Below are 19,913 nucleotides of genomic sequence, written 5' to 3'. Positions count from 1 at the left end.
AAAAAGCGCCTTGCTCAGTATTCGGATGATGTTAGTATCTCTGATTAGATCCAAGCTTACAGATTGATTCTCCTTCCCTGCTAGTCCTTGTCACCGATCGGAAAGTGAACTTGCCTTGTGGTGGAAATCTTGGAATACATAAAGGTCAAGGCTTGGTCGTGAGAAAGAAGGAATTGTGACCAATGTTGGGATCAAGAGTGAAAAGATTCCACTGAAGAAGTTGAAAACGAGCAAATAGCAGGTTCATGTTCCGTATTTGCTGTTTGAAAGCAAGCAATCTTGTTCACAAAATTCGTTTGCCGAAAACTAAAAAGAATGAAAGAAAGTCTATCAGGAGGGAGAGGGAGAGGGAAGTAATGCAGAGTCTCATTGATGCCATCACCCCCAAAATTCACGTAGTCGAACTCTGTTTCACAAAATTCAACTATTACCATTGGTAGATAAACAATTATCACATCATATATGTAGAACCTATGTTCAGTGCGAACCACGGCCAATAAAAAAGTTCCCACACTCTCATAAGTGAATAGACTTTGCATGTAACCTTATCTTCTTCTTTTTTTTTTGGAAGGGGATAAAGAAACTGGGAAAAATGTAGAGATGATCAACCCCAAATCGATCAATTTTCAAACCTATTCACATAATGGCATTAAATCCCAAATTTTTTTTTTATCAGCAAAAAATAAATTTCATTAACTCATAACACGAAGTAATAGGGGCTTGGGTATACTGGCCTGGCCACCCAAGACTCTATTCTCCTAACCACATGAACGAAATCCCAAAAGGTTTAGAGAATAGGAAATGAGGCCGACGATGTATATATCTGTTGGATTTTGCCCATTTGATATCACTCTTGAAAAAGAAAAAAAGAGAGAACATAATGGGCATTAAATTGTTCGGTGGCTTTTAGTTGTGCAATTCTCTAAGTTCAAAGAGCGTTTTGTGGTAGTGGAGAGTATTTGTTGTGTTCAGTTAAAGGCAGTATGTTGGGTCACCTCTGTATGGGTTTATGCAGACCGAGAGCACGAAAAAGAGATATAGTGTGTGCAAGTGTGATAGGAACAGCAGGGTTGTAACATGAGGCAGAGGGGTGTGAGGAAAATATCAAGTGTGGGTCTTTGATATTTGTCTCTCGCCATGGTAATCTTAATTGTTATAGTGGAAATTGTTCTTACTCCTGTGGAGTAGGCGTTGAGGCCAAACCACTTATATCGTGTGTCTTTCGTGTGCGTGTTGAATTTCGTTACACTTCCGTTGCGAGTGGGATTGAGATAATCCAAACAATCTCTAGATTCCTCTTTGATTCCAAACCCTAAAGGATTCTTGTGTATTTAAGATAAATCAGAAAAGTTGGAATAAAAAGGACAGAAAAACTGCCATGATTATACTCCGATTCATAAAATTGACATTGAACAGCTCAGGAAAACAAACAAGATCATGGAAGTTTGAAATATCGGCCACTCCTTTAAGGGCAGCCTAAGAATGTAAGATTGGTAATCGAAACCTCGAAGAGCAAAGTGATAAATTTAAAAATGTCCCACGATCCAAGAAAGTCAGAAAAATTGTCCAATTACATCACCTATATTCACAAAAATGATGAGTCCGATTTTATTCTGCTGATAGATTGAAGTTGTCTTCTGTTGAGGCTGTTGCAGCCCAAAACAGAACCATTCTTATTTTTCGATTTAAAATACATACGAATGTGAATGTATCTACTGCGCAATACATACGTAGAATATATAAGGTATTCACTCTCCAATGTCAATAGAAAAGATACCACTTTTTTTGAGTGGTTGTCGGAAAAGATTCTAGCAGTTAGGAAATGCCAATGCCTAATCATCATCGGAAGGGGAAACTAGAAGGGGTATTCGCATCTGTCTTATTTGTCATAACGTACAAGAATTTAAGAAACAGGATAAATATCAGAATCAGCTTACTTGAAAACAACATTCATATAGTCGCTAACAGCAGCCTCACAGTTTTCCATATTAACCAATTTTTCAGAGCTAAACAAGACTAGTCCTCAGTCCTGATACGCACCAAGTTAGTTTATCATTTCTGCGTGGGGCTAAATTCTAAACAGGAACTGCTCACCAATTTTACAGCAACGGATGGGTTAATACGGTGTTGCAGGATTCTAGATCAGGCTCAATAGTTTTTGACACTTACCAAAAATAAGGTCAAGCTGGGATTACTGAAAGGCAAAATACAGTAAAGCAAAAGATGGACTATGGAGCTAAAAAAAGTGTTGGAAGATTAACAGGTGATTCAAGAAAAGTGTGTAATGCCCGGCCAATTACACCTCTTCTATGGAGATCCTTCCAGATATTTTCTTTCACCCATTTTTTGGTTCCTTATCCTCTTGATTTTTTGTGCTGTCACTGTCATGTCATCACCATCTTAGCCGTTTTTTGGGATACAGTGATACACCTTTCAAGGAGAGATTAGGGGTGCTCACATGTCCCGAAGAAAATGAATCCATGCTAGGGCAATCAAATATGGCCATCTCGCTTAGCAGTGGCAATTCTAAAGAACGAGTGAAGTGGCAAAACGTCCTCAGTTCTGGTAGACGACAAAGTTCCAATTTACTCAAACGACGGAACTGAGTTTTATCTGTCTTTCTCTGTTGTCCGTCTTGTACTTCTTCTTCCTTGTCAATTACTGATTCCATCTTCGAGCAATCATTAACTATTAGTTCCCCGAGATTTTCAAGAACTTTGACCATGGAAGGATGAAATATATTTCTCAAACTCGCACACCCTTCTAGTTCCAAATTTTCCAATCTAGGGAATGTAACCTGCAATACAAAGCATGCAGTACAATCATGCCAACAATCACATGAGATCTGAAGGACAAGAAAAAGGAAAAAGAAACTATCAAACTAATGGTCTTGTGTTACTGGTTTGGAAGGTGTATCTCAGCTTGACTTGCATCCAAGTTGAAATGACTTTACATACATTCCATCTCAAGCGTTTTCACATACCGGAGCATTTGATAAGTAAGGCAACACTCGCTGGCATCTCTATGATTCCGTATTGCAAATCAGAGTTTGCTTTTATAAGTTCAACTTTTTTTGTAAATACAACAAAAGACTATACATAAACTTTTGTCCAGATTTTCATATTTTCTGAATTTGAGTTTACCTTGAAAATTCTGTTTTGGGTGACTAGCTCACAGTTGCCGGTAAAAGGGTCATGCATGGCGATGATGAAGAATAACAATCAAATTAGTAAAAATATCTTTCTTGACACATTATTGACTAGATTTGTTGTTTGTTAATTTTCAATTGTTTCCCTTCCTATTTCTGCCAGGTACTACTTGCGCGAGCAACACTTGTGTTCCTGAGTAATACTATAGCAATTACAGCATTTTTTCCTATGAAGAATGGGAAAGGATCCTCAATCCTTTTGAGGTCCCTTGTAGGCCCTTATGGGCCCACTTTGATACTCGGCAGTTTTTATATTAGAACTCGTGGAGGGACCAAAATCATTTTAACCGGTTATCATTTGATATGTTTTCAGGATACATCTATATACGTACAGCAAATGGGGTTTTGTCTAGTGTTGCAATCTTTTTTTTTCCCTCGATAATTGTCTTTTGAACTAAATCAATCGATATACGATCGACATGATTTTTGAAATAGATGAGGTTCTCAACAAGTTCTATAGAAAGTTTCTGACTAATGAAATGGGCCCGAGAAGGGCCCCAAAAAATGCCTAATTGGATAGTAGTCCCATTTTTGTACTGGGAAGGATTGTGTCAGAAAATATAAAGCAAATGTACATTTTCATTCAAAAAGGTTTTCCTTGGTATAGTTGTTAAAGGCGAGCCTATGCGCGAGGCGCAAGGTTGGTGCCTTGACTAAGTCCAGGCGAAGCGACTTGAAACAAACCCAGCCTAGGTGAGAAAGGCGCACACCTAGAGAAAGGCGACCATGCAAGATGGTGCACGCCTGTTTCAATTTTCGTCACAGGCATAGAATGAGAAATGGTCTAAGTTAAACTTACCTTAAGGCTTCGGAAGATCGATCATCTCTCATCTCTCTCTCTAGGTCACCTCGACTTGAGTCAATCATCTCTCATCTCTTTTGATCGATCGTCTCTCTATCTCAATTAAGGGTTTGTTTGCGGAAACTTATGAACCTTTTTGTTTGACTTTTCAAAGAGGACAATTGCAGGACAATAAAAACATGGGATAGACAGAGTACACTATTATTTCTGTGTCCCATCTTTTAGAAATTGACGTTTTTATGCCCGAATCTGAGTTTGTGTCTATGTCTGTGTCCATATTCATGAGCACATACTATAGGGAGTAAGATCATTACACTTGCTAACCAGAGCTACGGTTATTGGTCATCCGGATATATGAAAGATGAAAAGGGTGAACAAGAAATCTGTGCGGCAGTTCAATCACGTTGGCTCGGCAAATAGTGATGTTTTGTCAAAGTTGAAGTAGACAAAACTAAGATGAAGGTAATTTGGGACTGATGAACTCCCTCTTGTTCCGATGGGAATGTTAGGAGTTCCCCTTATGTGAGGAGTGAGTAACGAGTGAGGAAAGCTCTACCAAAGGTATAAGAGTGGACTTCTAACTAGAAGCTAGTCTAAGGTAAACGACTAAACGATTGGTAATTGAGTTCAGGACTGGTAATTGAATCATAGACTAAGCATAGTGAAGAGCTCAAATAAAATTTGCAGTAGATGATCATGAGTTTATTCGATGCTGTGAAAGAGAATGCAATGATATCTGCCGATCGCCAAGAGGCCTTTGGCCCAACCACACCAAGAGCGCAATTAGGCGCAAGGAGGAAAGGAGGTGACGAGTTCAACTACTATTTCAAGGAACTAATCTCACTATTCTAACAATTAAAGGAGGTACATGGAATTCATTACGCAGTTTCAACGGCAACAACCCCTGCTACGAGGGCTAGGTTTCCCCGGGAAAAAAAACTATGATAGCCTAACCCAAAATTGAAATATGATATCCGATGGTTGATCTATAAATTGTAGAACTTTCCTTTTTTGCCATTCAAAAGAAAGGAGAATCTGTAAGACTTTGATTCAGAAAATATCTACAGCTACAACCTTCTCTTTTTTTCTTTTTTTATGCATGTCCCCTAACGAGGGTGTCCTGAGTGTAGTCCCCTCGTCCCATATTACCCGGTAATTGCCAGGCCTAAGCCCTGGGGATGGGGTTTGCAACCTCAAGGTGGAGTGAGCATTTTAGATTAACAGTTAACGGAATTTACTTTTACTTCTTGAGGTGTTCAAATTTGAATATTTAAGTAAGGTTTCAAACGGCCATTCAAATTGGAACTCTAATCTATATCTTCTGTTTTTTGTTTTTTGCATGACCATGGTTAACAAACGGAGCTACGATCGACATTCATACCTGGTGATTGAACAAGGATTGGGCATTGGATGCTGTAGAATTGGAGTAGAAACTATTAAGGTTCTCCATTTCGCTAATTCTAAGATACTGTAGTTGAGGGATGATCATGGTATTATCATCAGCTGCTGCTGCTCCTTTTTCGTTCTTGAAGACCACGGATTCTATCTTTGGACAGCCTTCTACACACAGTTTTTGCAGCTTGTCTAGCCGTGGAAGTATATTGGAAGGAACCAATTTCATCAGTTTCTCGCAGCGCTGGACTTTCATGTCCCTTAAATATTTGAAGGAGGACACTCTGTTTTGGTTGAGCCAAGGTGATTGCTTGTCCCAAATCTCTACTATGTCACCCAACAGATCCACTTCAAGAACCTCCAAGGCAGGTAAAATAACCTGCAAAGTATTTTATAGCACGATTTTGTCAGACAGGTAAAATAACCTGCAAGATCAACCATCTCTTTCATCAACTAGCATACGTTGTGCCCATTTGATATACAAGACTGACAAAAATATCAATGCAAATTTTTTTGTCCCGTGCATGAACGGGCACAACACTAGTAATGATCGATAAAGCAAATGTACCATTAAATTCCATTGAACAAAGGTAGTGCATGGATGGTAGAGTTGCCTTCGGTTGTGGCCGCCTTACCCAATTTGGTACAGAGGCAGGGGCGGAGGTATGTAGGGGTCCGGAGCTCCCCGAGCGTTTGAATTTTAAAATTTTTATTTACTGTAGTATATACCTGATTTTGAATATTATTGATAATTATTCTACAATTACTTATAATCTTAATAATTTTGATTCAATTTAATAAAAAAATTGGTTATTTTACATGCTCGTTTCTCAATTTCTTTCGTAAATAAAAAATAAGTACGTGATAGTTTATATAGCTTAAAGAATCATTTCAATGTACAAATGTAATGCATTGGTATAGTTGTCAAAGGCGAGCCTATGCGTGAGGCGCAAGGTTGGTGCCTTAGACTAAGTCCAGGTAAAGCGACTTGAAACAAACCCAGCCTATGTGAGAAAGGCGCACACCTAGAGAAAGGCGACCATGCGACAAGGTGCATGCCTGTTTCAATTTTCGTCACAGGCGTAGAATGAGAAATGTTCTAGGTTTAACTTACCTTCAGGCTTCGGAAGATCGATCATCTCTCATCTCTCTATGTTGGTCACCTTGGCTTGAGTCAATCGTCTCTCATCTCTTGATCGATCATCTCTCTATCTGAATTAAGGGTTTGTTTGTGGAAACTGATGAACCTTTTTGTTTGACTTTTCAAAGAGGACAATTGCAAGACAATAAAAACATGGGATAGAAAGAGTACACTGTTTTTTTTGTGTCCCATCTTTTCGAAATTGATGTTTTTATGCCTGAATTTGAGTTTGTGTCTATGTCTGTGTCCATATTCATGAGCACATACTATAGGGAGTAAGATCATTACACTTGCTACTCAGAGCTACGGTTATTGGTCACACGAAAGATGGAAAGGGTGAACAAGAAATCTGTGCAGCAGTTCAATCACGTTGGCTCGGCAAATAGTGATGTCGTTTTGTTAAAGTTGAAGTAAACAAAACTACGATGAAGGTAATTTGGGACTGATGAACTCCCTCTTGTTCCAATGGGAATGTTAGGAGTTCCCCTTATGTGAGGATTGAGTAACGAGTGAGGAAAGCTCTATCAAAGGTATAAGAGTGGACTTCTAACTAGAAGCTAGTCAAAGGTAAACGACTAAACGATTGGTAATTGAGTTCAGGACTGGTAATTGAATCATAGACTAAGCATTGTGAAGAGCTCAACTTATTCTAACAAATGCAATAAAATTTGCAGTAGATGATCATCATGAGTTTATTCGATGCTGTGAAAGAGAATGCAATGACATTTGCCGATCGCCAAGAGGCCTTTGGCCCAAACCACACCAAAAGCACACTACTTAGGCGCAAGGAGGAAAGGAGGTGACGAGTTCAACTACTATTTCAAGGTGCTAATCTCAATATTCTAACAATTAAAGGAGAAATATGGAATTCATTACGCAGTTTCAACGACAATTGCCAGGCCTAAGCCCTAGGGATGGGGTTTGCAACCTCAAGTGGAGTGAGCATTGTAGATTACTAACAGTTGACGGAATTTACTTTTACTACTTGAGGTGTTGATCAAATTTGAATATTTAAGTTGGGTCTCAAACGGCCATTCAAATTGGAACTCTAATCTTTATCTTCTTTTTTTTGCATGACCATGGTTAATTAACAAACGGACCTGTATACGATCGACATTCATACCTGGTGATTGAATAAGGATTGGGCATTGGATGCTGTAGAACTGGAGTAGAAACTTTTAAGATTCTCCATGTTGCTAATTCTAAGATACCGTAGTTGAGGTATGATCAAGGAACTAGCATCAGCCGCTGCTCCTTTTTCATTCTTGAAGACCACGGATTCTATCTTTGGACAGCCTTCTACACACAGTTTTTGCAGCTTGTCTAGGTATGGAAGTATATTGGATGGAACCAATTTCATCAGTTTCTCGCAGCGCTGGACTTTCACGTCCCTTAGTTTGCCGAAGGACTCTCTGAACCTGTCGAGCCAAGGTGATTCCCAAATCTCTACTGTGTTACCCAACCGATCCACTTCAAGAACCTCCCAGACGGGTAAAACAACCTGCAAATTAAGTAAAATACTTGAGAGTACTGATTATTAGTGTTTGAAAATGAATTTTATTTTATTTTGAACGGATTTGAAAATGGAATTTGACCAGAGAGTATTTGGTGGGTTTTGACCTAAAAAAATGATATCGGCCGAACCCAAAATTGTAATATAATATCGAATTGTTGATCTATAAATTGTTAGGAAACGTAAAATGTTGAATGTATGCTATGCGTAGGGATGGAGCCAGGATTTCAATTTGGAGGTGGCACTCAAAATCAATGTTCACTTTATATGATCTAGAGCCAGGATTTCAACTTGGAGGTGGCACTCAAAATCAATGTTCACTTTATATGATCTATATATGTAAATTGACATGTTTGTGAATTCACTTTATATGATCTATTCACATCCTCCGTAAAGAAACATAAGTAAAAATACTAAACTTATGGGAAAAAAAATTTATATGTCCAATGCCGATTAAAAAAAATTTAAGTCCAATTGGTTCACGTTCAGAAAAAGCAAATATGCAGGCTGCGGCAAGACTTGAACTACCGTGGGATTAACTAATGTTAAACCACACCCATAGCACCCATTCGTGAGAACTTTTCAACAGTTTTAATTTATACTATATTTTCTGTAAAAAAATTTTTTTTGAAGGCATTTCTGAAACAGGGGTGCCACATGCCACCTCCCACCTATTTTACCTCTAGTGGTGGATCCAAAAAATTCGGACAGATGGGTCACATTTCAAGCATAAATTTTAAAAAAATACTCACAATCCAATACAAAGAGAACATGTGTTCAGAAAAATATAACCAGAATAAAAAATGAATGTTAGTTTTTCTGTATTTTTCCCAGATCATTTATTACATTTTTATTGGTGAAATTATTAGAATTGTATGGGTTGGCTTTGTGGTAGTCCAACTATCTAAGTCTAGAATAGACGTGGTTTAACTCTCGGTAAGAGCAAGTTTTGAAGAACTGTTTTTCCACTCGCGCAACCCTCTTTAAAGAAAGATAAATCTGAATGGTCGTAGCAAGTTTCCAACCTGCACCACCGGGGTGAAAGACCAAGACTTTACCAACTAAACTAGATGACAAAATTATTAGATTTTCGGTAGTTTACTATATATTACTTCCTCTTTTGATTCACACAAAAAAAATTCTCATATTTTCAGGCGGGTCACGACTCAAGTGTGCCTACATTGGATCCGCCCCTAACTACCTCCGTCCCTGGCTATGCGTTGTTGTGAACTAAACTTTCCTCTTTTTGCAGTTGAAAATAAAGTAATCTGTAAAACTTATTCAGAAAATATCTTCCGTTAACCTTTTCTATTTTTTTTTTTGAAAAATGATATTGGCACTCCAAAAATTGATGTAGGCACTCCAAAATTAATGTAACTCTAAAACCACTTTCCTTTGTTTTTTGAAATGCCAGCATCAATTTTTAAAGTGCCAATATCATTTTTCTTTTTTTTGCATGTTTCCTAATCGAGGGTGTCCAACGTTTGTAGTAACCTCTTCCCATATTTCCCGGTAATTGTGGGATTTCATTTGGCAATTGGTTTGTTTGGATATATCGCCAATGTGGAGATTTGAAGTGTTTGGCTCGGTTTTGGAGTTGTAGGAATTTTTGGCCCGGGCCGCCTGTGCTGTTTGTGAACTGCCTTGCTCTCTGAAAAATTGGCCCGGGTGGGTTTCAAATTGGACCGGGTTGTCTGTACGACCATGTTATCCGATTTTGATCCTTGCTCTTTGAACTTTTGGCCCGGGGTCAGGCACGGGATTTGGCCAATTTTGGTTATATTTTGGACTTCTTAAAGATTGATTTTGAAGACTCCTTTTTGGTTTTGGACTCTACACTACAAGAAAAATTCAATTGGGTGACGAATGAAAATCGTCACAAATTGCATGTTTTTCGTCACAAATAATAGGGAAAATTTCAAAAAAGCCCCTGAACTTTCTGACAACTTGCAAAAAAACACCTGAACTTTCACTATTAACAAAAAAACACCTAAACTTTGCATTCCGTTAGCAATTAAACCCCTGCCATCCAATTCCGTCAATTTTTAACGGATGGAGCTAACGGAAGGCATTAACTTTTTTTTTTTTTTTTACTTTTTAATTCAAAAATTAACTCTTTCTTTTTTTTATTGGTAAATAAATATACAATAAAGTTCTTTTTTTTCTTACTATTTATCAAAAATTACTTTAACCATATTTTTTATTTTCAAATTTTACCTCCCCCCTCCTTTTTTTGCTTATTAGAATCAACTCCACACCACCAATTAACCCCACAACCAACCGCCAAAGCCTTAGCCACAATTTCAGAAATTCAAAAGTTCTTTTAACCTCCTCTTTGTAACCTTTTCTTTTTTTTAGTACTTTTACTTCCAAAAATTATTTTTAACTCATTCTTTTTTTTAGTCATAAATAAATATGCAATAAATAGTAAAAATGGGTTAAAGTTATTATTATAAATAGTAAAGATTAGAGTTAAAGTAATTTTTGATAAATAGTAAGAAAAAAACTTTATTTCATATTTATTTACTACTAAAAATAAAGAGTTAAAAGTAATTTTGGAAGTAAAAAATATAAAAAAACAAGAATGCTAAAAAAAAGAGTAATTTCGAATTTCTAAAATTAGAGCTAGAGCTTTGGTAGTTGATTGGTGGAGTGGGGTTAAAGTTCTTTTAAAAAGAGAGAGAGAGAGAGAGAGAGAGAGAGAGAGAGAGAGAGGGGAAAGGTACAATTTGAAAGTAACAAAAAAGATGGTGGTTAAAGTTATTTTTGTAAATAGTAAAAAATAGAGTTAAAGTAATTTTTGATAAATAGTAAGAAAAAAAAAAGAACTTTATGGCATATTTATTTACCAATAAAAAAAAAGAGTTAAAAGTAATTTTTGAATGTAAAAAGTAAAAAAAAATAAAAAGTTAACGCCTTCCGTTAGCTCCATCCGTTAAAAATTGACGGAATTGGACGGCAGGGGTTTAATTGCTAACAGAATGCAAAGTTTAGGTGTTTTTTTGTTAATAGTGAAAGTTCAGGTGTTTTTTTGCAAGTTGTCAGAAAGTTCAGGGGCTTTTTTGAAATTTTCCCCAAATAATATAGGTGACGAAAAAAAATTTGTCAACTAAAGGTTGTCGAGGATTCTTACCTGGTGACGAAATCTATTTTTCGTCATCTATAGTGCCTTTTGATGACGAAATGTTTCGTCACCAAAAAGTGAATAATTTGTGACGAAATTTTTTTTCTCACTTATTGTGCTTTTTGATGACGAAATTTTTTGTCATCAATTATTCCTTTTGGCGACGAAAAAATTCGTCACTGATGGGTCACATCGGTGACGAAATTTTTCGTTGCGAAAGATGTTTTCATATGGAGAAAAAAATCCTTCTTTCTTGCTCCTACTAGGTTTCGAACCCAAGTCACCTGAGTTTTTCACACAAGTTCTGATCAACTGCACTACACACAATTTTCAATAAATAGTTGAAATATCTAATATATAACACATATGTTTAACATGAAAATATATTTCGAATGTAATTTTGAACCTTTAAACATTAAAATTAGTAATTTTGATAAACATGAAAGTTGTAGGCAATTGAGTTATTGTTCAAACCCAATTTGAATTATTTCAATCGGAGTTTTTAGTAAAGAGTTATGTCCGAAATACATTTAGTGACAAAGCGCAATTCATAAATTTCGTCACGAAAGGTACCCATTTGACGACGAAATATATTTTTCGTCACTAAAAGAGTTAAAATAGTGACGAAATTATTTTTCGTCACCAAAGTTAAGCATTTGGTGACGAAATATATTTTTTGTCACCAAATGATTATCTTTGGCGACGAAAAATAATTTCGTCACCTTTTTTAAGCTTTCGGCGACGAAAAATATATTTCGTCGCCAAATGGGTACCTTTGGTGACGAAAATATTTTTTTTGTCGCCAAACATGTATAATTGGTGACGAAATTATTTTGTCACGGAACTTGTCAAAACAGTGATGAATTTATTTTTTCGTTGCCAAATATACTCATTTAGTGACGAAATTAAATTTCGTCGCCACTTTTTCGTCACCAATTTTCATTTTTCTTGTAGTGCTATATGCAAAGGAAACATAACCTGGCAAGGATTCTGGCTTTAGGAAGCAATTATTGGCTATAAATATAGCCTTGCTCTCTCATTAGGGTTGGAACTTCTTGAGTGAATCCCTCTAAGGCCCCTAAGGGGTCTCATCTGTAGAACCTTAGGGTTTTTCTGTTTGATCTTCATTCGCATCTGGTTGTCCCTTTTATGGTGGGTTTTGTAGGCATCTGATTCGACGATTCTTTTTGGTTGAAACCATAGGGTTTCATGAGAATCATCCGGTCACGTTTGTGGAACTTCCGTTTTGTCTGTGTCTCTTGGTTAAAAACCCTAGGGGTTTTGTGAGACTTGATGAGAGAGAATCTGTATTTAGTGAGAGATTCCAATCGGGTTTTTATTTGGGGAGAGAACCTGTTATTTTGGGGTTGGTGAGACTCTCTTTGTGAGGGCTTTGTTTGTTCGTCATCATTGTAACTCTTCGGAGTATCACTCTCTTCACATAGTGAAATCGTGTCTTGTTCGCTTGCTCGTAGAATAGGTTTACAGCGGTAAGCCGAACCACGAATATCTTGATCTCTCTTATTCGTTTTGTTTGTTCGGTTTGGTTTCTCCATTAGTTTTTCGCATGTTTGGTTTGGTTATTTTCCAAATATCATGATCATCAATAATCGTCAGGTTGAGGTTGGGTGCTTCGGGGGCCGTTGCACAACAGTAATTTCATGGTCTAAGCCCTGGGGCTGGGGCTTAGCAACTTCAAGGTGGCTTGAGCTATGTAGGTTGACAGTTAACGGAATTTACTTTTAGTACTTGATGTGTTGATCGATCAAATATTAATATTTAATTTAGATCCAGGATATAGCTAAATAACCAATCAAATTGCAATTCTAATCCTTATCTTCTGATTTTATTTTATTTTATTTTTGCATGACCATGGTTAACAAAAGGAGCTATGATTGACACTCATACCTGGTTATTGAACAAGGATTGGGCATTCGAGTAGAAACTTTTAAGGTTCTCCATGTCGCTAATTCTAAGATACTGTAGTTCAGGGATGATCATGATAGTACCATAAGGCGCTACTTCTTTTTTATTCTCGAAGACCACGGATTCTATCTTTGGACAGCCTTCTACACACAGTTTTTGCAGCTTCTCATAATATGGAAGTATAGTGGAAAGAAACAATTTCATCAGTTTCTCACAGCGCTGGACTTTCATGTCCCTTAGTTTGCCAAAGGACACTGTGTGTTCGTAGAGCCAACATGATTGTTCGTCCCAAATCTCTACTATGTCACCCAACCGATCCACTTCTAAAACCTCCAAGACGGATAAAATAACCTGCAAAGTAATATAGAGCACGATTCTGTCAGTAATTCTTCCACCAATAGGTTGACCCCTAAAAATATATTAAGCACTACAAAGTCCCAGAGGCACGGGGTGTGTGAATGGTTCTACCAATTTAAATTTACAGCAATCAACAACTCAAACAATTATCCAATCTCCATGCCAAGCAATACAATTTAATAATATAAGTAAAGAACACAAGAACACGAGATATACGTGGAAACTACTTTGGGTTAACAAATCCTAAGCATAAAACCACGGCCTAATCTACTCAATTTTTCATAAATCAAAATGTTAGGCAAAAAGACTACAAATTAGGAATTACCGACTTTTATCTCAAATCACACCTAATTGCGCTTCTTGCCTAGCACCCCGTTCCCTTTCTTGATTCCATGGAATCCTCAAGCAATACCATTTGGATCTCCGTTCTAGAACGCCTCCGGTATCATCCAGCCATGTAGATTCATAGGCAATAGTGTATGAATTTAAAAGAGATGAAGTTTTTTGTGAAAAACAAATCAACCTAGAGAGAATACATTAGATATTAGAGTATTTCTCGAGGATGATAAAAGATGATCAAATGCTCAATTTAGATCATCACAAAAGCATAGCACACAAGAGATATGAGTGAAATTGATTTTCTCTCTCTAAAGTGGGCAAATGCAAGTGTGGGTAGCCTTAGAGAGTGAAAAATATGCTTATATATGAGCTGGTACAAAACCTAGAGCTAGCCAATAAGAAAAAGACACGTCAGGGTGATAGCGCGCTGCAGAGGTGCTCCATGAGCGCCATTCAAACTCAAGAATTAAAATTAAATAAAAATCAAGAACACTTTGAATAGCGCCACTGGAGGGCTCTAGCACTCTTAGAGCATCTCCAACCCATGCTCTATTCCTCCATTTGAGAGTATGGAACTCCTCCAACCCATCCTCTCAAGCCTCCTCTATTTAAGAGGATGGGATTTTGATCCTCCATATTTAGAGGATGAGAGAAAATATGGAGGATCTCCTCTAAAATCACTTTATGAATAAATAGAGGGTTTGTGGTTGGAGTAAATAGAAATAATGATTTCCTCTAAAATCGCTTTATGAATAAAATAGAGTATTTTGATACTCTCAAATAGAGTATTGGATTGGAGATGCTCTTAGGGCACGTACAAGTGCTAGCGCGCTACTAGGGTGCTCCGCTAGCACAGCATTCTGTTCATCTAATGCCTTAGAAAATTTTCCTCTTTCAAACCAAGGCCAATCAAACACTCTATATGCCTTGGAAAAAATTTCCTCCATTACCCATAAAACAAACCAAGAGAGCTGATGCCATGGAATTAAAAATCTGATTACTCTATAACAGTTTAGGTATGAAACTAGAAAAGATGCATGGAAAAACATTACGCTAAATCCATATGAATGCATATACCTCTTTCGAACATTATCTTATCATTCTTCAAGACATGAGCTTCTCAACATTTCTAGCTTCATTCACCGCATGGAGTGTCTAGACAAGATTAAAAAAAAACTCTCTCCCAAACCCAAATGAAAAAAAGAACAAAACAGACTCCAATAGTTTTGATAAAATCCAGGAAACGCCAATCATACTAACAATCTTCCCCTTAGGTTTTTTCGGGACAAAATCATTTAAACACAAAAGCAATACATGGAAACAAATCCTAATAAGTCTGAGAAACTTCTAAAAACTCGAACACACTAGGCAATGAAGTTTCCATGATAAATACCAAGATCCCGCAAAGGTAACTCATCCAAGAACAAACATGCGTAGACAAGATATGATACCTACATAATATAGCGCAACGAAAATAGAAACAATTAGTAAAGCTATCACATGCAAAGCATAAGCAACAAGATGGGGTTTGCAACCTCAAGGTGGCGTGAGGAATGTACATCAACAGTTAACGGAATTTACTTTTACTACTTGGGGTGATGATCAAATTTCAATATTTAAGTTAGGTCTAATCTTTATCTTCTGTTTTTTGATTTATACATGACCATGGTTAACAAAAGGAGCTATGATTGACATTCATACCTGGTGATTGAACAAGGATTGGGCATTGGATGCTCTAGAACTCGAGTAGAAACTTTTAAGGTTCTCCATGTCGCCAATTCTAAGATACTGTAGTTGAGGGATGATCAAGGTCCTCTCATCAGCTGCTGCTCCTTCTTTTTCGTTCTTGAAGACCACGGATTCTATCTTTGGACAGCCTTCTACACACAGTTTTTGCAGATTTTTTAGCCGTGGAAGTATATTGGAAGGAACCAAATTCGTTAGTTTCTCACAGCGCTGGACTTTCACGTCCCTTAGTTTGCCGAAGGACACTGTGTGTTCGTTGAGCCAAGGCGATTGCTTGTCCCAAATCTCTACTATGTTACCCAACCAATCCACTTCTAAAACCTCCAAGACGGGTAAAATAACCTGCAAAGTAATATAGAGCATGATTCTGTCAGTAATTCTTCCATCAAAAGGTTGACCCTTGAAATTATATTATGCACTACGAAGTCCCAGAGGTGCGGGGTGTGTGCACTACGAAGTCCCAGAGGTGCAGGGTGTGAATGGGACTACCAATTTAAATTTAGAGCAATCAACAACTCAAACAATTATCCAATCTCTATGCCAAGTAATACAATTTAATAATATAAGTAAAGAATGCAAGAACACGAGATATACGTGGAAACTACTTAAGATCAACAAACCCTAAGCATAATACCACGGCCTAATCTACTCAATTTTTCATAAATCAAAATGTTAGGCAAAAAGACTACAAATTAGGAATTACAGACTTTTATCTCAAATCACACCTAACTCCGCTTCTTGCCTAGCACCCCGTGCCCTTTCTTGATTCCATGGACTCCTCGAGCAATACCATCTAGATCTCCGTTCTAGAACGCCTCCAGTATCATCCAGCCATGTAGATTCATAAGCAACAGTGTATGAATTTAAAAGAGATGAAGTTTTTTGTGAAAAACAAATCAACCTAGAGAGAATACATTAGATATTAGAGTATTTCTCTAGGATGATAAAAGCTAATCAAATGCTCAATTTAGATCATCACAAAAGCATAGCACACAAGAGATATGAGTGAAATTGATTTTCTCTCTCTAAAGTGGGCAAATGCAAGTGTGGGTACCCTAAGAGAGTTAAAAATATGCTTATATACTAGTACGAAACCTAGAGTTAGCCAATGAGAAAAAGACACGTCAGGGTGCTAGCGCGCTATTGGGGCGCTCTTACCACGCAAACTGGCGCTAGCGCACCATTCAAACTCAGGAATTAAAATTAAATAAAAATCAAGAACACTTTGAATAGCGCCACCGGAGGGCCCTAGCACTCTTAGGGTGCGTACAAGTGCTAGCGCGCTACTAGGGTGCTCCGCTAGCACAAGGTTCTGTTCATCTAATGCCTTAGAAAATTTTCCTCTTTCAGACCAAGGCCAATCAAAAACTCTAATGCCCCGTTTGATAACAGTGATAGATGAGTGAGATTCGTACGGAAATAGGAATAGGATTGAGATTGGTAATGAGAAGGGATTAGTAATGAGAAGAGATTAGTAATGAGTATGTTTGTTTGAGATGAGATTGAATTGATAGAAGGAATTGGTAATGAGAAGGGATTGATATTGAAAATGAGTTGGGTTTGAACTATTAATACCATCTCCCCCAGGGTATTCCTAATACCCCTAATCCCCGGCTTGCTAGTCCTAAGGACTAGTAATCCCAACTCATTTTGGGTTACCAAACACAGTATTAGTAGTCTCATGGGATTGGTAATCCAATCCCAAGAGCTAATATGGTTATCAAACGGGGCCTAAATGCCTTGGAAAAAATTTCCTCCATTACCATAAAACAAACCAAAAGAGTTAATGCCATGAAATTAAAATTTTGATTACTCTGTATGTGTTTGTGTAAATTTGTTTGTGTTTCTAGCAAAGTTGATTGAGTAAAAGCAGCAAATTCCTCTTGCTTGTAGCTCCAATTGAAGCTACTTGCATATTATTTCAATTTTTACGCGTAAAATTCATAGAACAAAGGGGAGTGATTTTCTCACTCCCCTTGAAAGATCGGTTAACAATTTGAGGAGTGTAAAAATCACTCTCCTAGAAAATAACGTATTGAATTTAATCATAAAATCCTGTTACATCTCCCAAACAATTAGGGGAGTGTGAAAATCACTCTCCTACAAAAATAGCTTATTGAATTGAATAATAAAATCCCTATCACATCTCCCAAACTGTAAAGAACAAACATTTAAAGTTGGGTAACTATAATCGTGCTTTGCTTTCTTCCCCTACCCGAGAGGAGTACTGTGCATGAGTTCTTTTAGTTCATACTCCCTATATCTAAAAAAATTAAAATTTTTTAAGTTCTTGTTTTCATGACCGGACAATCTTTTTGGGACAGAGGAAGTATGTTTTTTTCATGGTACATTGTATACCAATTGTGGTGAATGTTATGACGGAGGAAAAGTTATATCAATGATTTTGAAAATATTGCATGTTATGCCAGTTTCAAAATGTTATGCATCATTTGGTGAAAATGGTCTACATTTTTTCCAATGAACGTTACGCCATTTTATGGTATCAATTTTGTTATGACATTATTTGTGATTCTTGTTCTAACGCCATTTTCAATTTTGTTACGCCAATTTGTAGTTAAAGTTAAGCATTCGTGACGGAATCCCCATATAAAGTTGGGAGTACTTCACATTTCCCTTCTTTTAAAAAAAAAATTAAAATGAGAAGCTCACATTATTTTACACAAACCTTAAAACTAGTCTTTGTGGGATTATCTTAGCATCAATGTGGCACTAAAGCCGAATGTTGAACTCATTCCTCAATATAAAACAACATGTTGAAATAAGAACCAGCCGAAAAAATACCCAAGTAAATTAATCAAAAGGGCAATGATACCTTTTCATTGAAAAGAGGTTGGGCACGGGCAGAAGGGCTTCCCATGGTTGTTTCCACCTTCTCCTTTTTGGCATAAAAGCTTATGAAGTTTGGTAGAAATTGCAACACTAGTCTCTTCAATTTGTTGAACTTCAACTCACTTGTGAGTTCATCTTCATCATTCTGTCCTTCAAATCCAACTATTTCCTCCATTCTTTCACAGGATTTTACTATTAGTTCTTCCAGATTGACAAGTTCTCTCGCGGTAGATTGGGAGAAGAGATACTTTGTCTTACAATCTGAAATATGAAACACAATTAACCTATTGAATGAAATTGACCAATGCTGCCTATGCCTTTGCAGGATTGAACTTTGCTCATTAGGAAGATAATCAAGTTCAAGAGATACATTTCCATCTCCGTTGTCATGAAGCAAGTTCTCCAAACCCTTAATGCCACTGAGGTATAGCACATCGTCTTCGTCCACCACATTTCTTAAAGAAGGCACTTCATGTCTCAAGACGATGTTAGAACCCAGTGAGATCCTAACTCTCTTCGAGTCCTGAAACATTGGGCTCTCCTTGGGCAATAACATTGCCCAAGAATCCATGAAAACATAATTCTCGGAGGATGGAAATTCTAGTTCTAGAGGAGACGGCATAGGGTGTGAAATCACATCAAATCGGCTGCCCCGAGCAGCTAGTTGGTTGACAGCCACTGTCTTCTCTTCGGCTTGTTTGCCCAGTCGGTACCGCCACTTGATGTTAGGACATGAGCATGCAAAGCAGTGCATTTTTGCCTTGGCTGTACTTTGCTCGATAAGGTCCTGAACATAACTTTTCATCTTGTCCGAGTCCGTTTGCCAGTGTGAAACAGCATTCTCGATCTCTTCACCGCGATCATTGGCCTCACGAACTTTTCTTTCGATTATTACCCGACGATCTTCAAGACTTCTCATTTCAGTTCGCAATTTGTCCAAGTTCGTACTGTACTGAAGAACATATTTCCCTGCTTTGCTCGCTGCATTGACCGCTTCATAAAAGGCTCTACATCCCAACTGCTCAATTATGCTTTGCGGAGTAGACATTTTCTGCTACGGCGCGCGTTAGTTCTTCTGATATTTCCAAAGGAACTGCGTACGTGGTGCGATTCTTATTTGAGAAGACAAAGCTTTTGGTATCTCCAATCGCATAAACTTCCTTCCAGCTGCTTTAAGGGGTCCAGCAAATCAGAACTAATTAATAATCCGTACGTACGTGGTAAATGCATGGAGTAGTACGTACCCTAACAGATTTTTGTCCAGTACTTGGTTCACTAAACTCTTTGATTCTCCATCTATATGATTATATCTAGCCGTATATATATAATCAGAAAATGGAGATCATATTCTTGAATTGTGCTGCTTTTTTTTTTTTGTAGTCTTTTGTTCTTTGACGGACTGACGAATATGTTGGGAACATGTGTGAAAGATTAAGTCTCATATCGGATAAATAGAAAAAGTGTTGTACCTTAATATTGGATGACTCACCACTTACAAGGCTTAACCTTTTAAGT

At 37.4% G+C, this 19,913-nt stretch overlaps 1 protein-coding gene across 4 annotated transcripts; it reads right to left on the bottom strand.

Annotated features, from left to right (window-relative positions):
* Positions 1 to 237: 237 nt before the first annotated feature.
* On the bottom strand, positions 238 to 19,595 carry LOC131319026 (uncharacterized). 4 transcript variants are annotated; one of them, XR_009197869.1, is made up of 6 exons: positions 18,382 to 19,592; positions 15,504 to 15,890; positions 7,667 to 8,044; positions 5,392 to 5,781; positions 2,262 to 2,797; positions 238 to 306 (listed from the first exon to the last, which is right to left on the bottom strand). XR_009197869.1 is itself a non-coding variant. In XM_058349123.1 (5 exons), exons 1-5 carry the CDS (start codon positions 19,444 to 19,446, stop codon positions 2,393 to 2,395), a joined length of 2,625 nt encoding a protein of 874 aa, XP_058205106.1. In that variant the 5' UTR covers positions 19,447 to 19,592; the 3' UTR covers positions 1,764 to 2,392. The 4 variants fall into 4 exon arrangements, 3 of the variants coding, with proteins under 3 accessions (XP_058205108.1, XP_058205107.1, XP_058205106.1); XM_058349123.1 differs by lacking the exon at positions 238 to 306 and having other exon boundaries at positions 1,764 to 2,797; XM_058349125.1 differs by lacking the exons at positions 238 to 306; positions 5,392 to 5,781 and having other exon boundaries at positions 1,705 to 2,797; positions 18,382 to 19,595.
* Between the last annotated feature and the right edge of the window lie 318 nt (positions 19,596 to 19,913).

This window comes from Rhododendron vialii, chromosome 3a, assembly GCF_030253575.1.
Source record: "Rhododendron vialii isolate Sample 1 chromosome 3a, ASM3025357v1".
Classification (NCBI taxonomy): domain Eukaryota; kingdom Viridiplantae; phylum Streptophyta; class Magnoliopsida; order Ericales; family Ericaceae; genus Rhododendron; species Rhododendron vialii.
The sequence above is the reverse complement of the archived record's forward strand: the minus strand, read 5'-3'. Positions and strand labels throughout refer to the sequence as shown.